The sequence below is a fragment of the Chenopodium album genome, chromosome 18, assembly GCF_948465745.1.
Source record: "Chenopodium album chromosome 18, dcCheAlbu1.1, whole genome shotgun sequence".
Taxonomy (NCBI): domain Eukaryota; kingdom Viridiplantae; phylum Streptophyta; class Magnoliopsida; order Caryophyllales; family Amaranthaceae; genus Chenopodium; species Chenopodium album.
In genome coordinates this window covers 17,878,876-17,899,902 of record NC_137851.1, presented here as the reverse complement: position 1 = coordinate 17,899,902, position 21,027 = coordinate 17,878,876, and the positions used below count along the sequence as shown (strand labels likewise).

At 33.4% G+C, this 21,027-nt stretch overlaps 3 protein-coding genes across 7 annotated transcripts; all 3 read left to right on the top strand.

The window, feature by feature from the left end:
* Positions 1–316: 316 nt before the first annotated feature.
* LOC145590581 (uncharacterized) lies at positions 317–12,797 on the top strand. 5 transcript variants are annotated; one of them, XM_081647013.1, is made up of 12 exons: positions 317–508; positions 625–650; positions 1,641–1,706; positions 3,092–3,187; positions 3,949–4,012; positions 8,848–9,488; positions 9,570–9,811; positions 9,933–10,145; positions 10,241–10,334; positions 10,453–10,557; positions 10,646–11,083; positions 12,539–12,797. In XM_081647013.1, exons 10-12 carry the CDS (start codon positions 10,474–10,476, stop codon positions 12,572–12,574), a joined length of 558 nt encoding a protein of 185 aa, XP_081503139.1. In that variant the 5' UTR covers positions 317–508; positions 625–650; positions 1,641–1,706; positions 3,092–3,187; positions 3,949–4,012; positions 8,848–9,488; positions 9,570–9,811; positions 9,933–10,145; positions 10,241–10,334; positions 10,453–10,473; the 3' UTR covers positions 12,575–12,797. The 5 variants fall into 3 exon arrangements, 2 of the variants coding, with proteins under 2 accessions (XP_081503139.1, XP_081503138.1); XR_014102097.1 differs by having other exon boundaries at positions 10,236–10,334; XR_014102099.1 differs by lacking the exons at positions 9,570–9,811; positions 9,933–10,145.
* On the top strand, positions 5,817–8,050 carry LOC145591943 (uncharacterized). Its single transcript, XM_081648423.1, has 5 exons — positions 5,817–6,094; positions 6,251–6,853; positions 7,003–7,302; positions 7,378–7,489; positions 7,574–8,050. The coding sequence occupies exons 1-5, from the start codon at positions 5,817–5,819 to the stop codon at positions 8,048–8,050; spliced, it is 1,770 nt and encodes a 589-aa protein (XP_081504549.1).
* A 6,428-nt stretch (positions 12,798–19,225) lies between the features above and the next one.
* On the top strand, positions 19,226–19,771 carry LOC145591942 (uncharacterized). The gene is made up of 2 exons (XM_081648422.1): positions 19,226–19,513; positions 19,613–19,771. Exons 1-2 carry the CDS (start codon positions 19,226–19,228, stop codon positions 19,769–19,771), a joined length of 447 nt encoding a protein of 148 aa, XP_081504548.1.
* Positions 19,772–21,027: the final 1,256 nt, after the last annotated feature.

Sequence of the window (21,027 nt, the reverse complement as noted above, 5' to 3'; positions counted from 1 at the left end):
CTTATTTGCGATTGCAGCTACGGCGGCTTAGGAGACCAGTTTGTACTTAGTAGATTGTCACTACTACAAAACCCGCATATTTTAGACGTTTTTGCCTCGACGCCTTGGCTGTGGTGTCTGTGCCAAATTTTTAGTTCCGCATTTTCTCGACGCTTTTCAGTGTCGAAGTTTTTCTCGACACATAAAAGCGTCGAGAAAATCACGTGTCATACACGTGACTCCCTGATGCCCGCAATTTTAAAATTTAATGTAAAAACAAGCGGGTTAAAATACCTTTTTTTTTTGAAGAAAAATACTCTCCCAATTAATTAAACCGCCCAAGTATTGAATTATTCATAAAAGTACTTTGCTCTCTATTGCTACACTGCTCTCTACTATACAGATCTTCTACTGCTCTCCCTGCGCTATACATACGGATCTTCGTTTTTTTTGGGGTTAAATTCTGGGTTTTGTTGCTAAACTTCAACCAATTTGGGGGGATTTTGTTCTTCACTTTCAGAAATTTCAGGTAATTGATTCACAATTTGCTTTACAATTTTTGGTACCCTAATATCTCACAATTCTTTAAATTTTGTTAAATTTGGGAATTATTCTTTGCATGTCTTCGATTTTGAATTGGAGTAGAACAAGAATCGATGTCTTATTGCAAGGTAATTTTTTGCCCTTAGTTAGATAATTTAATTTCTTTTTTTTTTCTTTTTTTTGTGAATTCTGTTCAAAAATTTCGATCCTTGTTGTTGTTGTTGTTTTTTTTTGAAAAAAAAATTTATGGGTTTTTGTGATGAATTTGATGGCGTTTTCTAGGGTTTTAGTTTGGGATTTTCCGACTATGTTGTGATATCACTTTCTTGTTTTGAAGATTGTCTTGAATTGTTTGGAAAAGTTGAAGGTTTGCTGGCTTGAAGGGGGGTTCGTATGGTGGTGGTTTTTTAATTTCTCTTTGAATTCTGTACCAAGAAAGTCACTGATATACAATTCTACATATACCTAATGACTCACTTGTAGCATAAGTGGTAAGAAAAATGTTTGAATATCAGTAGTAAGAAGAACAGGCTGTGTTCTGAAATGCTGCTCTTTAAATGTTTTTCATTTATATCTTAACCAAGTGAATAAGGGGTCAGATTAGTTTTGATTTTAGCGTAGATAATTGAAATTAATGTGTTGTTTTGTAGATGGATTGTATATGTCTAGTCATTCCTTCAGCTTTTAATCTAGATTTTATGCGTGCTCCAAATGCCACTCTTATTAGCAGTTGTTTTTTACTCGTCTTTCAACATGTTCTTGTTTATTTGAGCCTATGAGAGCTCTAGATTTTGAACCTTAATTAAGAAGGGAAAATTTTAAAAAGAAGGGTTGGGGAGTTTGTTAAGTGTAGAGGTGTAAGCTGATGTGAGCTTAATTATTGAAGATATAAGTGCAAGAGTTGTAGCATCACTTGATGCAATACTATTATCCTTTTGAGTGCTTCGTATATGCATTTTCCACATTCATTTGATGCAAAAAAAGATCATAACTTCATAATAATGCTGAAAATATTGTCATTCTTAATCAGTTTGATCTCCCAAGGTTATACTAAACTTTATTTAGGAATCTCCCTGGTGTGTTGACATTGAATTTTTACAAATTGGTTATTTTGGCAGAGAAGGGTCAGTTAAGAAGCAGAGGCCGGAGATTAATGCTGGAGCCACCCCTACAGATCTAAGAAGGTAATTATATTGGTAATTGGGACTATGTTTTCTCCAGTGAGTTTTTGCGTAGTTTTATTATGATGGAATTTTCTTTATCTGTTAAAAGGGTTGCTTTAGAGATTAAACTTACATTTGTGTCTGGAGAAAGTGTGAAAAAGGTAATTAGGACATGGATAGCTAGGACATGCATAAGTTAAGTGTAAGATGTAAAGTTATATGTGGACAATGTGGTGCATAAGCGTATCGATTAAAAAACAATATTTTATCTATTAATGTGCTTAAGGATTAGTTACGGGCTGTGATTATGCTTTCTCAAGGGTTTAATTAACACCACATCTGGATGGGAGGAATATATCAATATCATGTTGTGATTAATATTGTTCATCTATGTATAGTGACTAAATGCTTGTATCTATACCAATGGTGCTTGTTGTAGAACTTGGTGGAAAGCTTCATTTCCATGTGTTGAAATTTTTTCTATCAAATTCCCGCTAATCTAGTCATATTTAGAATTATTTGTTTGCTCTGGATAGTTATATGATACATGGTGTTGAAGTTCTTCACTTTTTATGATTCTGGGCATGTCCTTGCTCTTCCTTTTCCTTATTTTTGTAGTCAGTTTGTGTATTTTGGGACCCTTGGTTGCATTTATCATGGCAGGACATTTTGCAAGCTAAGTAGTCATCTTTCATTAAGTGCTTGTTCTTTTATTTATTATTAAAACACACTTATTTATAATGCATACATCAACAACACATACCTAAGTGCAACACAGTGTGACATAGGAACTGAGTAGATAAGATGCTATATATCACAGAGGTTCATATATGGTCTCATAAGTGAAATCATAGGACTCAACACCCTTGAAAATCATATCGTCGAGCTTAATTGTAACCCTATCACCAGTAGCATCATAAAGATCTGCTTGAATGTAAGAAAAGGGAACATCATAGGTGGCTTCTGCTCCGAGCAAGGTTATTGTTGCCTTTGTCACAGAACTGGATTTAGAGCTGAAGTTCAGAACTGAATTTAAGATTTGAAGTTGAGAACTGAAAATCAGATTTGAATTCAGAGCTGAAATCCAGAACTGAATTCAGAGCTGAATTTCAGAACTAAATTCATAATTGAATTCAGAGCTGAATTTTAGATCTGAAGTTCAGAACTGAATATCAGATTCGTTGTTTGATTGTTCAGAACTTTTCTTTGCTTAAATTTCCATATTGATTGAAGGGAAGGTATGTTAACAACTGCATTATATTAATGCGTTATGCGTTAAGAATTATTTGCTTATTTGATTTCTGTAATTTTAGTACCGTCTAAATGATGTCTGATGGAGTCCACTAAAAAAATTATTAGGAAAGGGCGATACAAGTCTGATGGTTTAATTTTGTGTATGGCTGCAGCACATTTGATTGCATAGGTTGTTCTGTTTGCTAAAGAGACTCTAATTTTGAATCTGGGCCACCAGAAGATGGATTAGAATACCTGAGACGTGTCAGGTATACTTCATGCTCTTTTAAGTTTCCGTGCTTCATATTATTTAAAAAAAAAAGATATTTTGATGTGAATCTATTCATCAATTTTAATATTGTTGAGCATTCTTTATTGGACAAACCCCTGCTATTTCGATATATAGCATTCAATTTGATGAACTTTGCAATTAAATCCCATTAGCATCTTAGCAGAAATTAGTTATGCTTCTTTTGCATTTCCTTAAATTAGTTGTCCCTTTGTTTGCTGCCTTAGCCGCATTGTTTCTGCATTTGCTATTTATATGTACATCCTTTGTCATTCCTACTGTGTGAGACAACTGGCCACCTCCCCTAGTACTTCACTTACCTGTTGGGTAGACAACTAGGCCCTGCATAAATTGTCTTTTTAATTTCCCCTTTTTTAATGTTCTATTTTTCAATAATCTCACAGATTGTGTTTAGATATGGGTTAGCTTCATGAGTAATTGAGATTTTAGGGTTTCTATTATATTTCATTTTGTGCTTATGGTTTAATTCAATTCAGAAAAATATTTTTTTTTGTTTTATTTTAATTATCTTGTAGTAGAGGCGTTTGGTGAATTCTCTTGTAGATGTTGAGAATGAAAATACTTTATTTTCTAAATGATGAATGTTATTCGATGTATCTGTATAATCAGTTAGAGGGGGATGATTTAAGTGCTTCTTTGGACTATAATGCATTTACACTTGCTTCTTTGCATCCTTCAAAATGTAAAAGCTTACTAACACTACCTTTTCTATATTTCCAGCCTTGTTCAACATCTGGATTCGCACAGATTGTATGCTCTTACTGTACTTTTGTGGCAAGAGAAGGTACACTCTACCTTAGACATTAGCTCAAAGTAGAATACATTTTTAAAGATGTTGGCTTGATTAATGTATGTCATATACTTATTTCAATTGTGTAGGCTTGATTAGATTTCCCTAATTGGATGTTTCATGTACACTATCTTCTAATTGCTTGAAAAACATGTGCCACTGCTTTGGAGTCATATATTGTAGATTTTCAGTGGTTTGTTGAATGAGAAATTCATCGAACTTGTATAACTTTTTTTTTTGTTGCATGTTTATTTCTAATTTTCTTCTTTCACCCCTCAACAAATTTGTAGGCTTGAATTACTTACTTACATTATTTATTAGTGGATAAATTTCTTGATATTATAAGTTTGATGGATGTCTATTTACTTAGTGAAATTGATGTCCCCTATTATATATTGGTTTAAGGATCCTTGTAACATGATTTATTTTTGTAATGTCATTGTTTTTAATAAGCAATTAACTATATACTTCTTTGTAGACATGGATACTACTTGGATTGATTTACTAAGAGGTGATCCTCGGTATTATAAAGGTTGCATGAAATTCTTGAAACTTGCTAAAGAGACTCTTTTACCAAATTCATGGGAAACTAAATGCCCATGTAATAAGTGCAAGTTAAATAAAGTGAATTCTGTAGAAGAAGTTGGAGGGCATATTTTATTTTATGGTTTTTATAAAAACTATAGAAATTGGATATTTCATTGTAAAGATGAAGGGACTAAGACCTATGATCTAAGTAATGATCAAGTAAATACAGTAGGTCGAGATGATATGGACGGGTTACTAAGAGTAGCTTTTAGAGTTAATACACAACAAACCGACAAGCCTCAAGATCCATCATTTAATGAACAAAGTATTGAAGATGACAATTCATATGACATGGATGAGGGGTTTACCATTCATCGCGAGGTAGATGATGAGTATCAATCAACTTTCTCAAATGATGAACAGGCAAAGTATAAAAATATCATGGAAGCTTTTGAAAAAGGCCTGTACGAGGGGTGCACTACTTTTTCAAAACTATCGTTTCTATTGCATTTGTTTCACCTAAAGTGTATGTTCCATTGGTCTGCAGAGTCATTTAATAAATTACTTGAACTTCTAATTGACGCATTTCCCATTTTTACGGAGTTTCCATCGTCCTATTATGAAGGCATGAAGATAATAAATGATTTAGGGTTAGGATATGAGAAAATCCATGCATGTCCAAATGACTGCATGTTATATTGGGGCGAATTTGCGGATAAAAGTGAGTGTCATATATGCCATACATCAAGGTGGAAAAGTGTGAAAGGAAAGGAGGGTGATGTAACTAATAAAGGAAAAGAAGCATGTAAGAAAGGCGAGGCAGCTAAAGTAATGCGGTACTTTCCCCTTATCCCTAGATTAAAGAGGCTTTACATGTCAGCTAAAATTGCAGAGGACATGAGATGGCACTTTAATCGTAAGGATGATAAGATTCTACGACACCCTGCTGATGGCGAGTCTTGGAAATTTTTTTATGAAAGATATACAGAGTTTGCCGCTGATCCTCGCAGTGTTAGATTGGGCCTAGCGAGTGACGGTTTTAATCCATACCGTCTTATGAATACAAATTATAGCACATGGCCGGTGGTCCTTATTCCTTATAATTTACCACCATGGCTTTGCATGAAATCATCATCCTTTATTCTTTCTATAATTATTCCTCGTAAATTTGGTTCCGGTATGGATATTGATGTGTACTTGGAACCACTAATCCATGAATCGAAATTGTTGTGGGAAGGTGTTGATGTTTTTGATTCTAAGCAACTTTAAAATGCGAGCACCCCTACACACTACTATTAATGACTTTCCGGCGTATGCCATGCTCTCAGGTTGGAGTACAAAAGGCTACAAAGCTTGTCCTTCTTGCACGCATTCTACGTATTCAGATAGATTTGGTGGAAAAATTATCTACCTTGGGTATCGAAAATGGCTGCCTATCGATCACCCATACCGTTCACAAGCTAATTTGTTTGATGGGAAAGAAGAATATGGTATTGCTCTGATTCGTACTAGCGGGACCGAAGTTTTGAAGGAACAAGAAGGGGTAAAGTATGTATATGGGAAGTCAAAAAAAGTTCCTAAAAAATGAGTGAGAAAAGCTGCCAATGAACTTGATGATGATTGCGATCCCGATGGTGATGATGTTCTTTGGAAAAAGAAAAGTACATTTTTTGAATTAGAGTATTGGGAGCATAATCCTCTTAGACATAATTTAGATGTTATGCACATCGAAAAGAATGTGTCCGATATTTTATTAGGAACTCTTTTAGATATGGATAATAGTAGAGATGATGACAGTGGCAGAGAAGCCCTAAAGAATTTGAAAATAAAGCCTCATCTATGGATAAACCCTGAAGATTACATCCCGCCGGCTGCATACACCATGTCTAGTGAGGAGAAAGAACGATTTTTGAAAGTCTTGAAAAATATGAAAGTTCCTGATGGATATGGATCTAATTTCCAAAGATGTGTGAATCTAAAGCAGCGGAAACTTATTAATGTGAAAAGTCACGACCATCATATTCTCATGCAAGATATCCTCCCGGTTGCTTTAAGGGCGTCGAATTCCACAAGAGTTATTGACTTGCTTGAGGAGTTGTCAGACTTTTTTAAAAAGATATGTTCAACAACTATAGATACAAGAGAATTAGATACCATTCAATCAAAGCTTGTGTTGACTCTTTGCAAGTTAGAGAAAGAATTTTTACCAACATTTTTTACAATCATGGTTCATCTACTAATTCATTTAGTGGATGAGGTCAGACTTGGCGGACCGGTACATTACAGATGGATGTATCCTATTGAAAGGTGATTTTGTAACTTATTATTATTATTATTATTATTATTATTATTATTATTATTATTATTATTATTTTATCTTATTTTTTAAGTAATTATTTTCCTAAAATTTCTTTATTCTTTCACATTCACATACATAATCGTTATTATAATTCAAGGTACTTGGCCTTTTTAAAATCTCATGTAAGCAATAAAGCACAGCCGAAAGGATCTATAGCAGAAGGTTACCTTTTGTGGGAGACAATTACATTCTGTTCGAGATATTTAGAAAGTGTTGAGACTATATTCAATAGACCTAGAAGGAATGAAGATGGTGTATCAAACATTGACAACTATCTGTATAATTCTGGTGGTCGTGTCGTTGGAAAGAAAGAAAATGTCCGTTTAGATGATAGGAGTTTAAAGCAAGCACATCGCTATGTTTTACTTCATTCTGATGAACTGACACCGGTGCTTGAGTAAGTAGCATTATGTGTTTCTTTATAGCGTTGAATATTTACTGGTTATTAGCATAACATTTTCAATCTCAATAGTGAGTTTATAAAACAAAAAAAACAAGAGAAGGATGTTGGAGGATCTCAAGATAATGATTTCATTGAAAATCAGTGGATAATTAATGAATTCGCAGATTGGTTGCAAAGCCAGGTTATATGCTTTTACATTTAGGTTTTTTTTTAATTTCATTTTATACAACTATATTAGTCTAACTTTATTATACTCGAATTATAGGTTCATAATTTAGATGATAGCATAGTAGAAGGAAAGTTAAGAAAAGCCTTAGCTGGTGGCTTGAGAAAGTTCGAGAAAAAGATGAAAAGTGTTATTATCAATGGTTACAAATTTGATATTGCGGATCGTGAGCGATTTCGAACAACTCAAAAGTCAGGAGTCATGGTGGAAGCCGAGGGTCAAGAATACTATGGAAAACTCAAAGAAATTTTTGAATTAGATTATTATGGTTCTTTTAAGGTTATATTGTTTCGTTGTGATTGGATCGATTTTCGTAAGGGTGTCAAAACAAATTCGAATGGAGGTGTTCGTGTCAATTTCTCAAAATTGATGCACACTGGTCGATATTTGCATGATGATCCATTTGTTTTCTCATCTCAAGCAAAACAAGTTTTTTATATTGAGGGTGAGATACAAAAAGGGTGGTGTCATATTGTGAAAACTAAGCCTAGGGACTTGTTTGATATACCTGAATAATTTGTTTACAACTTTTATAATTTATTATAGATTTGAGTTCAGAAATTTGGATGTGTGTGTATTTTTATATTTCATTTAGTTATTCTAATTCATCAAAGTTTGCATTTTGTTAACTTAATTTCTGTTTTTATGGTACTAAGTAGTATTATCGTCTTGGTTTCTTTTTTGTCGAATAAGAACTGAAATCAGAGCTAAAATACAGAATTTAATTCAGATCTGAATACCAGAATTGAATTCAGAGCCGAAATCAGAATTAAAATCCAGAACTGAATTCAGATCTGAATTCCAGAACTGAATTCCGAACTGAATTCAGAGCTGATCTTCAGAACTGAAAATCAATTCTGGAATTCAGTTCTGAATTGCAGCTCTGAACATCAGAACTTAAATCAGAGGTGAAATTCAGAATGCTTGTGTGTGTGTGATTATATTTCAGAGCTTGTGTGTGTGTATCATCAGATTTTGTCTTTTTGGTCAAATTTATTTCTTGTAAGACTCTTTTGGTTCACAATAAGTGCTTTTGCTGTTTGTAATGAACCCAAAATTAATTTTAAGGTGAGTTGCAGATCTGAAGTTCAAAACTGTAATTGAACTAAGTGATGTTGCTGTTTGAAATGAACCCACTGTAATTGTGATATTGTGATTATAGTTCAGAACTATACAGTTTAGATATATATTTTAGATCTTTATATCAGTTTATTTTGTATTTCAGTTTAGATGTATAGTTTGTATTTCAGTTTATGTCTTGTCTTTATATCAGTGTTGACATACTAATGTAGCTTATCTTATGGTTTTATTAGGTAAAAGATGACTTATCGAAGCAAGAGAGCAAGGGAAATACTTGCTGCCACAACTAAGTCACATGATCCACTGTCAGCACAGTCACCAATTATAACTAATGCACATACTTCATCTGCTAGTGAAGTTGTTTCACAACCCACCAGAAGACAAGCTACTAAGTCACCACAGACTAAGGTACTTAAGGATGACAAATGGGGACCTTTTTCTCCACCCATTACCACTACAAAATCTGACCAACAACCACCTAATAGTTTAGGATCCATTTGGAAAAACCCTCCTGGTTTAACATCGAGTTCAGTCAAAGAAGCTACTACATCAGGTTATCAGAAAAAATATCCAGCAAAAGTCTCACCTAATATCCCACCTAATATTCCACAATCAAGTAGACCAGACTCGTCATTGAACTCCCTTTCTACTTTTCATAAACCTCTCGAGCAACCTGTGAGACGAGGAATTCAGAACCTTGAGACTGATGCTGTTAAAACTTCAACAACAGCTCCACAGACTAATCAAGAACGACAAAAAAGTGGAAAAGAATCAGAAAAGATCCCGAAACAATCTAAGTCTTTACGACCAAAAGCACTTCTGGATTGGCCTTCAGACATAGATTTTGACGACAAGGAGGAGGTTCTAACCATAGGTAAATATTTCCCATTTAAATTAGTACTTTAATTTTTTAAACTGATTATTTCTTTTACCTTACTTTTCGTATTTAAATCAGATGTCAATGGTAATACTACATTAGTAAGTGGTATGATTCTGCCAATTGACGTTTGGAGTAATAATGGCGTCCAATACTATGTTGAATTCAATGATCTATGCTAGCCAATTAGGAAAGGTGGACATATTTTGGTTAAATTCATTAGTATGATTGCAAAGATGGAAAGCCGTTGTCCAGTTGGGGAAAAAGATTGGCATGCAATCGACAAGCATTTCAAAAGGAAGATAATAACAGATATAAGAGTAAGTATATTTGTCCCTAAGCCATCCCTTTTTATTGCCAAAACATACATAATTAGCCGGTCTCTTATTACTAATAGATTACTTACTGATTTATGTTTATAACTAATTTTATTTACTGAAGGAACACTTTGTGATTCCTCTTGGTGCGGAATATGACAACCAGGCTCTCAAGCGTGCCAATAAATGTTGGAGGCAATACAAATACTCTCTGAAATAGCAATATTACAAGCCAGAACAGAAGACATTAGATCAGATTTGCAATAATGTGCCACATGGAATTACTAGTAGTAATTGGGTAAAGTTGGTGAAATATTGGGATTCTGATAAAGGGAAAGTATGTTCAATACTTAGCTTACTGTGCATGAAGCAATATTTAATATCTAATTCATGATTATATAATAAATACATACTTTTTGAATGTCAGTGCAGGATATGTTAGAATGCGGTAAAAAAAGCACGAGCCTCCCAAAATCAATTGCATACATCTGGCTCTAAAAGTTTTGCAAACCGAAAAGCTGATTATGTATGGAATATATGTCATTTTATAATTACCTAGGATTGTATTTAGACCATGTCTTTTTATATGCGGTTGATATTGTTGACTTTTCATATTAAAGCTCCTGTTACTTTATTATTTATAGGAAGATGAACATGGACAGAAAATGAGCTTGTTAGAGATGTGGATTAAAACCCATACGGGTAAAGGCGGAAGCTTTCTTCCTAACACAATCGCTGAAGATTTTGTGGTATGGTTTTGTGACAGATTTCTGGTATGATTTTGTGCAAATTTTGTGGTATAATTTTGTGCAAATTTTGTGGTATAATTTGGTATAGGATGATGTTAAAGCTAAGGTTGAAGAGCTGAGGATGATGCACCCTAAGATGTCTGAACAAGAGCTCGAAGATGAAGCATTTCAGCAAACTATGTATGGCAATGAGATTACCGATCGTCCTGTGGGTTACGGACTAGGGGTTAAAAGGGGGGACATTTTCGGAGTACGTGGTGTGTTAAGGACGGAAGGGTATGGAAAATTTCAAAAGAGGACTATTGTGATGGATAGTGTTAAAGAAGAAGTGAATGCTTTGCACAAAAAAAATGATACACTATCTCAAGAAAATGAAAAGCTGAAAGACCGGGTCGGACACAACAATCTTCTTCTTAAAGCGCTTGTTGGACAATTTTCTCAGATTGTAGGTGCAGTTCGTCAAGGGAATGCATCTCCGGATCTTTTAAACAAAGCATCTGAATTCTTAGAAAAGGCAAAGCATCAGGTAACAAAGTCACATTTCTCTTTATAACTGAAATCAGAACTGAAATCCAGAACTGAATTTAGATCTGAAGTTCAGAACTGAAAATCAGATTTGAAATCAAAACTGAAATTCAAAATGCTTGTGTGTGTGTGTGTGAAAGTCAAAGCTTGTGTGTTGTGTGTGAAAGTCAGAGCTTGTGTGTGTGTGTGTGTAATAATAATCTGCCTAATGTTCTCTGCTTGTCTGCCCTGCTCCCTTGCTGCTTATCTGCCCTGCTCCCCTGCTGCTTGTCTGCCCTGCTCCGCTGCCTAAGCTGCTTGTCTGCCCTACTGGGGCTTTGGATGCAACCTTTTAAGTAGAATAAAGTTATAACCTTTTGACCTTAATAATGCTAAATGAAAGATGAAATTTCTTCAAAAATGGTTTAATCTATAAAGCAATTCGAGTTCTTTTATTTTAGCAGCAATACCAGTAGAATCATGACTCACATCCTACAACCTACGATACTCGTAATCAGGGACTCGGGGTAATTGTGTCAAACACGAGTACTTGTCCATTTTTCTGACTTGGCTACTTTATAAAGAAGAAGGTGGATTAGCCCCTTTCTCTTTTGGTATATAGATATTCTATATGGCTGCTTTTACTTTTTAACAATTGTCAGCCTAGGATAACATGTTTATAGCTCAAAATGGTGTGTAGTGTAAATTATAATATTGTGATTAACTGAGGTATTTGAAATTTCTCCCCAAAGGTCATGAAGCTTTTTTTGGGATAAATGTTTGTCTGCTGCATGCCTTGAAGCTTATTTATTTCTTTGAGTTCAGTTGTTTGGCCTCCTTATTCTTTCACTGCTGTAGTGTTGGCCGATGCACAGAAAAAGGTACGGCTATGTCCTAGCTTACTACATGACAACCGATTTTAATTTAGGAGTTTAGTTCTATCTTCTCACAATTTTTTTCCTTGTGAGCTTTCTGGGGTGATGGTATTATTCTTAGTCATAGGCCCTTATGATCTTGATTTTTTGACATCTTTTTGCATATATTTCTTTTGATTCTATACTTCATGCTCTAGACTAAGATGTGTGTTATATATCACGATGGAGATGATAACTCAACCTTTTTGCTGCATTGTTTAGTGGGAAGATTGTGTTGCTGTATTAACTTCTAGGGATTACACTCAACAGAAAGCTAACAAGTCCTCAATCCCCACAAATGATTACATTCCAACTTCTAGAACAATAGTATACAACTTAAGACTCTTCTATTTCACAATAACTCTCTTAAGCTTTCTAATGGACAACAAGAAAGCTTAAATAATTATAGGCCTACTTTACAGATTTATATATGTGCATTGTACATAATTAATTGCCTAGATTAAAGTATAATGTCCGTGTTATTGTCTCAAATCGATTATGAATCTTGAGCCTATATTGTGTAATGTACTAATTTATACTTTGGATTTTTTTTTTTTTTGAAGATTGGAAAAGGCAATATAGGTGCAACAAGAGAATAGGCCGGGACACTTGAGCATCAAAACAAGCGACTAGCCATATCGTCTATAAGGCCATCATCTATGTATTTTGGTTTTTAGTCTTATATTAGTGATGTATTTATTTAAGGACAAGCTACTATATATTATATGCGACGTTATTTTTTTTTTAATTTTATTAATTGTGTTGATGTTTTCTTTTTATAAATTTGGTAATTAACTACGTACTCTTATTATTGTTGATTAATTATTGTTTTTTTATTTTTCTAAATCTAGTTATATTGAATATTTGTTTATTTTAATTTTTATGTTATTAATTTAATTAATGATAAATTTAAATAGCTATAATGTATGTATGATGGTAATAATTTAATAAAAGGAAAAAAAAAAGCTTAAAAAAAATTCTAGACGCTTTTTAATGTCTACATATTTGCACATTTTCAAATTTCAAATAATTTCCCGCCATACCATAGGCTGACACGAATAAACACAAGACAACAAAAAGCGTCGCTAAATTTGAGTATGTAGACTAGTAAAAGCGTCGCTGAAAAACTACACACATTTGGGATAATGCGCGAAATACATAATTTTCGACGCTTCACATATTAGTTAGGACACAAAAAAGCGTCGATATTCTCGACGCTTTTTTGTGTCCCTGAAAATTTTCGACTCACGTATTTTCGACGCTTTTTAGCAGCGTCGAGAAATAATTTTTCGACGCTTTTTAGCGTCAATAAAAGGCCTAAAAAGCGTCCAAAAAACACGCCTTTTGTAGTAGTGTGTTGTAGAGTCTTACAGTTCGAATTTGAATTTTTTTTATGAAGTAATGAGAATATTTAAGGGCCTGTTCACATTTACTAAACTGAGATGAACTTAACTAAACTAAACTGATTGGAGCTGAACTGAACTGAACTGATTGGAGCTGAACTGAATTGAAATGAGCTGAAATGAATATTTTATGACAGGGGGAAATTAGGAGCTGAAATGAACTGAACTGAATTGAGCTAAACTGAACTGAACTGATTGGAGCTGAACTGAACTGAACTGAAATTAAGTAAATGTGATGTAACACCCCCAAATCTCCCTCTACGGAAATACCAGTATAATACGTATAATTATACCATAGAGATAGAGTTGGGCGTGTTACCGCCGCGTGATTACGCAAGGCTACTCACACTACTAAATAAATCAATACTTTGCAGCGGAAACTTCAAAACTCTTCTTTATTAATAATAACTATAAATAGAAACAAATGTCATGAGAACTCAAATTAAATACAAGACCAAACTCCTAATTTAGGTGAAACCAAATCCCGGGACTCCAATGCATCAATTTATTCACTCCACCTGAAATAACACTGCTTACAATTACGGTAAACAGGGCGAACCAAAACAAATAGGAAGTACGGGTTAGCAAAGTATGCTAAGTACGATAAGTGCAAGATAATTAAACTCAATTTATTCGCAAACATGCTTTAAAACCAATTCCAATAATTAATCCAATAATTCCAAACTCGTGATTCAAAACCAATTCTCAATATTCCAATCTCAATAATCAATAAAACCAATTCCAATTATTTTAAAACCAATTCCTCATATTAAAACCAATTCCTCTCCCAAGTGTGCACACCCCCCAAGCTAGTCTCCTTATGTTACAAGGCTATTCTTGAGGAAAGACCCGGTCATACAAAGTCCAAGGCCTTATCAATAAACCAAATCCGCATAGTAGGATTACCAACATGCTTATAAAGCATAAATAATAAATTTAATTCAATGATTCAATAAATCCTCTTTTAGATCCAATAATTCAACCTTTAATAATAATAATCCAAACCCTTTTTTTTTTTTAATAAACCAACATGCTTTCAAAATCAATCCTTTTTAAACATGAATAATAAATTAATCAATCAAAACATGTTATAAAAATTGATACTCCAATTTAATTATTAAAACCCAATCTTTTAAACATACTTTTATTTCATAAACCATAATTCAAGTCAATTTAATTCAAGCAACATAAATCATTCAAACATGTTCATTCAAATCGATCACTTTCAAGGTATCTAGCCACCTAACGTACCTTGATCCTCGCTTAGCCAAAAATACTTCAAAAGATCTCTCAAGTATCTTGATCGAACACACCCTACAAATAAATATAACCTTAATCAATATAAGGTTAACAAATAATCACAACAATGAAATTAAAACCCCCCCAACTATATGTACATGAACCTTTTAAATTAATTTTCATAAACATCATTAAAAATCTAATTTTATATAATTAAAACTACTCATAATAATTTTTATAAATCCCCCATAATAATAATAATAATAATTGAATAAGAGAAGAGAAGAAGAAGAGATAAGAAACCAAGGAAAAGAGAAGAATTGTATTTTCATTGGAAAGAATAGGCAGAACTTGCAGAGGCTATAACTCCTTCGATATAACTCCGAATTGGGTGATTCTTGAGCCTAACCTCAAGGATTTTTTGAGAGGAACAATCTTCTGCGAAACAGAAATACCCCAAAAACTAACCAGAAGTGCCTGAAAATTGGATTCAAAGATAAACGGGATGATTTGTGTAAAAAGAGGAGAAGAAAAGAAGAGAATTGGTGTGAAGAATGTGAGAGGTATGGAGGGGTATTTATAGGCTAGCTCATGCAAGAATTATGGCAAGAGAATGTGGGAAGAGTTATGGCAAGTAGGGTTTAAGGGATTACTTGGAGAAGTGAGTAAAGATTTAAGGAAAGTTTTGATATTAAAGAGATTGTGTATAATTGAATATGGAAGGTATGTATGTCATGAAAAATATTAAGGAAATTGGAATTACTTGGGAATAATTAAGAAGAATGAATGGCAAGAAAATATGATGATTGGATATGAAAAAGATGGAGAATTAGAATTAAGGAAAATATGAGATTTTGGGAGATAATAAAAAATATAATTTTACCAATTATATTCCCCCAAAATATTTCATGAGGGCCAAAAATATGGAGCTTACCATAGCTCTAATTTTCGGATTCCTCTGGATATATTTAGGAATATTTTGCTCGGTTTTTAAGAAAAAAAATAATTGTATAAATAATATAGAATAATAATTAAATAATTAATTAATTAAATACCAATTATTTACCAATAAATAACCAAGAAAAATCAGATTTTTCCATACATGGAAAATCCGAAAATCCTAGCTAGTTATTAGGTAATTTCGGCCATAATAATTAATTAATTAAAATATTATTTTGCTTTAACTAAAATATCCAAAATATATAAATAATCCGGTTTTTAAAATAGGATAAATGGATGATAAATCTTATCCAAAAAAAATGATTAGTTTTCAAAATATTTTTGGCGCCAAAATTCAAATATCATTTTGGCTCCAAGATTTAAATAGTAAGTTTGAATTACTAAAATACCCTTTTAAGAAAATAATAATTAATTAATTAATTAGGAAAATATGTATGAAAATACGGGGTATTACAGTCTACCCCCCTTAAAATAAGTTTTGACCTGAAACTTAATTAGTCAAAAGAAACAAAAATCATTTTGAAATTATTGGTTCATGCACATCCTAACTTGACTCAAGACTCCAACTACACTCAAATAAAACTCGAAATCACTCAAAAATGACTCGAAAAGCAGACGCGCGAAACTCTATCGCCCTCTACCCCCCTTAAAAGGAGTTACGCCCCCGTAACTCCACCACTAACCTTAGGCAAACAGCTCTGGGTAGCGTTTCCTCATATCAGCCTCAACTTCCCCTGTAGCCTCTTCAGTTTTCTGATTTGACCACAACACTTTCACAATGCTCACATCCTTGTTCCTTGTGCTCCTTATCTTAGAGTCGAGAATCTTTACTGGTGACTTGTAGAATTTTCACGGACCATAATTCTGGTGGTGTGAGTGGAGAGGAGGGGCTGCCGGAGGGGAGGGTGTTGGGGTGGTCATGGGGGTTAAGGGTTGTTGGGGTGGGCTGTTTTTTTTTTTTCCTAATTTTTTGACCAATTACTTAGGGCTTGTTAAGCATTGTTTTTTGTTTTCTGTTTTTCTGTTTTTTTTTTTAAAAAAAACAAAAAACTAAAAACAGAAAACAAGAAAAAGGTGTTTCCACTTTTTTGTTGTCAGTTTTGAAATTTATCATGATTTTAATAAGTTTGTCTAATTTTTGTTTTATTATATGACATATATCATATGAGTTTGAAATCCAAAAAACCAAAAAACAGAAAATCACAGCGATGCCAAACGAACCCTTAGTGACATGATGTGTTACTAAATAAAATGAAAAAAGGTTTACCTAGGGATGGCAATTTAATCTGAGTTCGATTCGAATCCGATTCGATCCGAAGAAGAAAAATCCGATCCGAATCTGTTTAAAATTAGTCCGAATTTGAATCTGATAAAATAGACCCGAATCTAAATAGGAAGCGGACCGGACTTGGACCCTAAGCAAAGTCGGACGAAGTCTAATCCGACTCCAAATCCGAGAGTATGAACATATGCTTTATAACTTGGGACAATTGTTTGCTTGCTTTGTAGCAAAAATTTGTTATGTAACTTAGTTCATAATTTAAATATGTTATGTTTAAACTTTACTTGGTATGAAAATATAAGCAATTATAGGTATATGACATTACAAAAAAAAAGAATAATAATAAAAAAAACATTCGGATTATTTCGGAGGTTGTATAAACGGAGCAGATTTGGATCTGAAAATTACGAGTCAGATTGGATTTGGACTCGGAGTTTTCGGATTCGGACTCGATTTCGGATTTGAGTCCAGGGTCCGTTTACTAAATGGATCGGATCTGGATTTAGCCACATCCGACCTGAATCCGATCCGTTGCTATTCCTAGGTTTACCCAATGTACAGGTTACCGGTCATAAGGGATTAATAGAAGAAGATGCCCTATAAAGGTGGGATTATTAAAAAATAATCCCAAGGTGGGATTATTAAATAATAATCCCAAGGTGGGATTATTAATAGCAAATCGGGTAAAGGTGGGATATTAGAATCAATTTTTCCTAAAAAGAAAAGCTTTAGCATTTTGTTTTTTACATGAGCTTTGCCATATCTTAATTTTACTACTTTGCTTAAAAATCACACCTTTTTAAAAACAACACTACTCAATCCAATGAAATAGCTACGTATGTAGATTGCTTGATACTAAAAGTTACACCATATATATGTGTTACTCCATATAATGTAGCCATCTCTAATCCCAAAATTAAAATAAGGGGTTTGAAAGCTTATGATTGGATGTTGGAAAAAAAAAAAAAACACACACACACACACACACACACACATATATATATATATATATAGAAATGAGATCATATGAGACCACATCCCTTATGTGAGGACTCATTATAACCGTTGGATCAATTACATCCAACGACCACAATTAATCCCAATCAAACATAATTTCAAAATCAATTTTTCAGCGTTTTCTCTCTCCTCCTTCATTCAATGCGCCATTTTCTCTCTCCTCCTTCAATTTCTCTACTCCCTTTCTTACTGGTATTTGCTTTAATTCTTCATCAATTCTTCTTCAAACTTCATTGATTCTTTGTCAAGGTGATTTTCGTTGATTTTAGTTTGATTACTTAAGGTTTTCGTCAATTGAAATCTTCATTATATTGATTAAGGTTTTCGTCAATTTTTTTGCCGATTTTCGGTTCAATTTCTGTTCGATTTTTTTCCTGGTGATTTCTATTCGATTTATATTTGAGTAATTATTAGTTGCTTTTAGTTTTAATTTTGCTTCATTTGAATAATTATCTTACATTTTCTTTGTTTTTTTTTTGGAAACCTAGAAGTAATTGCTATGGATTCTGCAAATGCAAATGTTCTTCAAGAAAATACAATGTATGTGTTTCTGCTCATTTTATTTTTATTTTTTCATTTTATATTTACTTGCTCATTTTCTGTTTGTTGCTTAGTAAAATACTTTGTGTTTAGCTTTATTTGAGTAATTTCACATACTTTTTGCTACTAGAAGTATGATATTCAGTTTTGTTGGCTGTGATAACTTGGCTAGACAGTAGGAATGAAATGAGTGTTTGGTTTTACTCACTGCTGTTATAAGGTTTGTATTTTTTAATATTCGGTTCCCATTAGTACATGATTCCGAGACCAAGCAATTAGATGAGGCTAATGAATTGCAGTTGATACTAATTAGATGAGGCTAAGATAATAAGCTAGAACCCGAGCATATCACTAAGTCTAGAGCAGGAGCAGTAATATGGATTCATGAGTAGCTTTGTGAGGGTAGGCAGTAAAAGAGTGTCTGCTAGCTTGTTACTGAAGCATGTTCTGTATCCCAAGATTTGAGCACCATGAGATGTTTTCATCCAATAAAGTTAAGTTTATTATCCACTTGGCTGTCAAAATTGATAAGAAAGCTTATTGGACCAATATAGCCCTTGTAACTGTTGTTATGCCCTTGGTAGTTTGTGCTTGGATATGAAGCTGTTTTGGTTGGAGTTGAAAAATGTTATGCGTAAGATTGTGAGGTCTAATGAACCACATTGAAAGTAAATTTGTACTCGTAACTTGTAGGGATGACATTGATGATAATAGAGAGAAATTGCTAGTCGATTGATAATCGATGAATATTTGTGATGTTTTATATAGGACTACAAAATTCGTCTTTATATATTGCTTTTCATTTTTGTATGGCAACTTATGTTCTTATGGATTTCAGAATGGAAGAAGGAAAATCCAATCTTGATGATGAAATTAGGGGGATCCTGGCAGAATTTATGGTGGGAGTTATTAAGTTTGAAGAGTTAGTGGAAGTTGGCCAGACGTTTCTTGTTAGATTTCAGCAGCCAGTTGAGTTTCTTCGACGCCCTTCAATATTTGAATCATCAGAGCTGGTCAAGAGCATTGTTAAAGCAAATGAAACTAAAAGGGTTGGTGCATATGTAGAAGCTAGTTGCATTGATGCTTATGATAGCACAGTGAGTGTTAGTTAGCTGAACACAAGTTTGGGTAACCTTCGGGATTATTCACTTAAAGCCAAAGGCATAGTTGATGAACTTCAAAGTCTTATGGATAAGGCAGGCAATGCTTTGATCATGAACCTAGATGACCAATTAGATATGGATTCCCTGGGTTCAGAACAAGAAGTAATTGCTTCTCGAAAGCTTGATGCTGCTGGTTGTGCCTCCTCTATGGCAGTAATATACAGCATGGTGAAACAAGATTATACAATGTAGGAAAAGATTGTTTCTTCATTGAATCTAAAATCATCCACCAATGAATTGGATAGCTACTGCAAAATGTGGATGCTAAGGCCGTTTATAATTGATGATATTATACATCAAGCTTTAAGACAGGTTAGATGATTTTACTAGCTATGGATATTCTTTTTTTTCTTTTTTTTATTACCTATGATGTTTGCTGATCGAACACCTCATTAATTATATGTCATGCTTAAGAAAGCTTATTGGACCAATATAGCCCTTGTAACTGTTGTTATGCCCTTGTTCCGTTTTACTTCATACATAATTAGAATATGGGTATAGAAGAGTGTATTGTTCATGTTCAGGTCATCTTCCATTTTAGGGTAGCTTGGAGTTGTTACAATAACTCTAGGAGGAATTGACAATCATCATTTTCTATCACCATTACTTAAGATTTGAAGTCATAGCCTTCTACGAGTTCTATCAATTTAATCGGATTAACGTTTTTGGATTTTTGTCTATGTCATCACTAACTTGTAACTCAGCTAAGCTTGGGCAAGATTGAATTGCACTTTGTGGCCAAACAGACTTATAGACAGCAAATGATTAAAGAATTACTTGATCATTTCATAAATGAACAAAGAAATGTTTGCTCATTTCACAAATGAGCAAGTAATTCTTTGCTCATTTAAGAAATGAGCAATTAACTTTTTGATTATTTGCTAAATGAGCAAGAAATTACTTGCTCATTTGATAAATGAGATAGAAATTACTTGCTATCATCATTTTCCAATCCCCAGCAATTACATACTACACCTTACCTACTATGCTTGCATGGTAATTGGTCAATTAGGACTAAATTTTGGGGATGCTTGCATATAGTGCTAACCTGTTCTCTAGCATGATTTGGTAATGCTGCTCTATGCATATTTGTGTTTCATTAGTGATAGAAGTGGCTGAAATCATAATTGATCTTTCATCTGTATGAGTGTTGCAGACACAGAACATGTAACATCTTCATAAATGAGTAAAGAAATATTTTCTCATTTATCAAGTGAGCAAATAATTGATTGCTCATTTCACATATGAGCAAAGAAATACTTGTTGATTTAATGAATGATTAAAGAAATGTTTGCTCATTTGACAAATGAGCAACTAACTATTTGCTCATTTGACAAATGAGCAACTAAGTTTTTGCTCATTTTTTAAATTAGCAACTAATTTGCTCATTTGACAAATGAGCAACTAATTATTTGCTCACTTGTTAAAGGAGTAAAATATTGATTGCT

Bases quoted from the DNA above. Each gene is read 5' to 3' on its own strand.
- LOC145591943 (XM_081648423.1), top strand. From the start codon at position 5,817: ATGCGAGCACCCCTACACACTACTATTAATGACTTTCCGGCGTATGCC. The intron at 6,095-6,250 runs GTATGTATATGG...TAATCCTCTTAG, and splicing joins AAGGAACAAGAAGGGGTAAA to ACATAATTTAGATGTTATGC. The intron at 7,303-7,377 runs GTAAGTAGCATT...CAATCTCAATAG, and splicing joins GAACTGACACCGGTGCTTGA to TGAGTTTATAAAACAAAAAA.
- LOC145590581 (XM_081647013.1), top strand. From the start codon at position 10,474: ATGAGCTTGTTAGAGATGTGGATTAAAACCCATACGGGTAAAGGCGGA. The intron at 10,558-10,645 runs GTATGGTTTTGT...AATTTGGTATAG, and splicing joins CAATCGCTGAAGATTTTGTG to GATGATGTTAAAGCTAAGGT. The intron at 11,084-12,538 runs GTAACAAAGTCA...TTTTTTTTGAAG, and splicing joins TAGAAAAGGCAAAGCATCAG to ATTGGAAAAGGCAATATAGG.
- LOC145591942 (XM_081648422.1), top strand. From the start codon at position 19,226: ATGGCAACTTATGTTCTTATGGATTTCAGAATGGAAGAAGGAAAATCC. The intron at 19,514-19,612 runs GTGAGTGTTAGT...CTTATGGATAAG, and splicing joins TTGATGCTTATGATAGCACA to GCAGGCAATGCTTTGATCAT.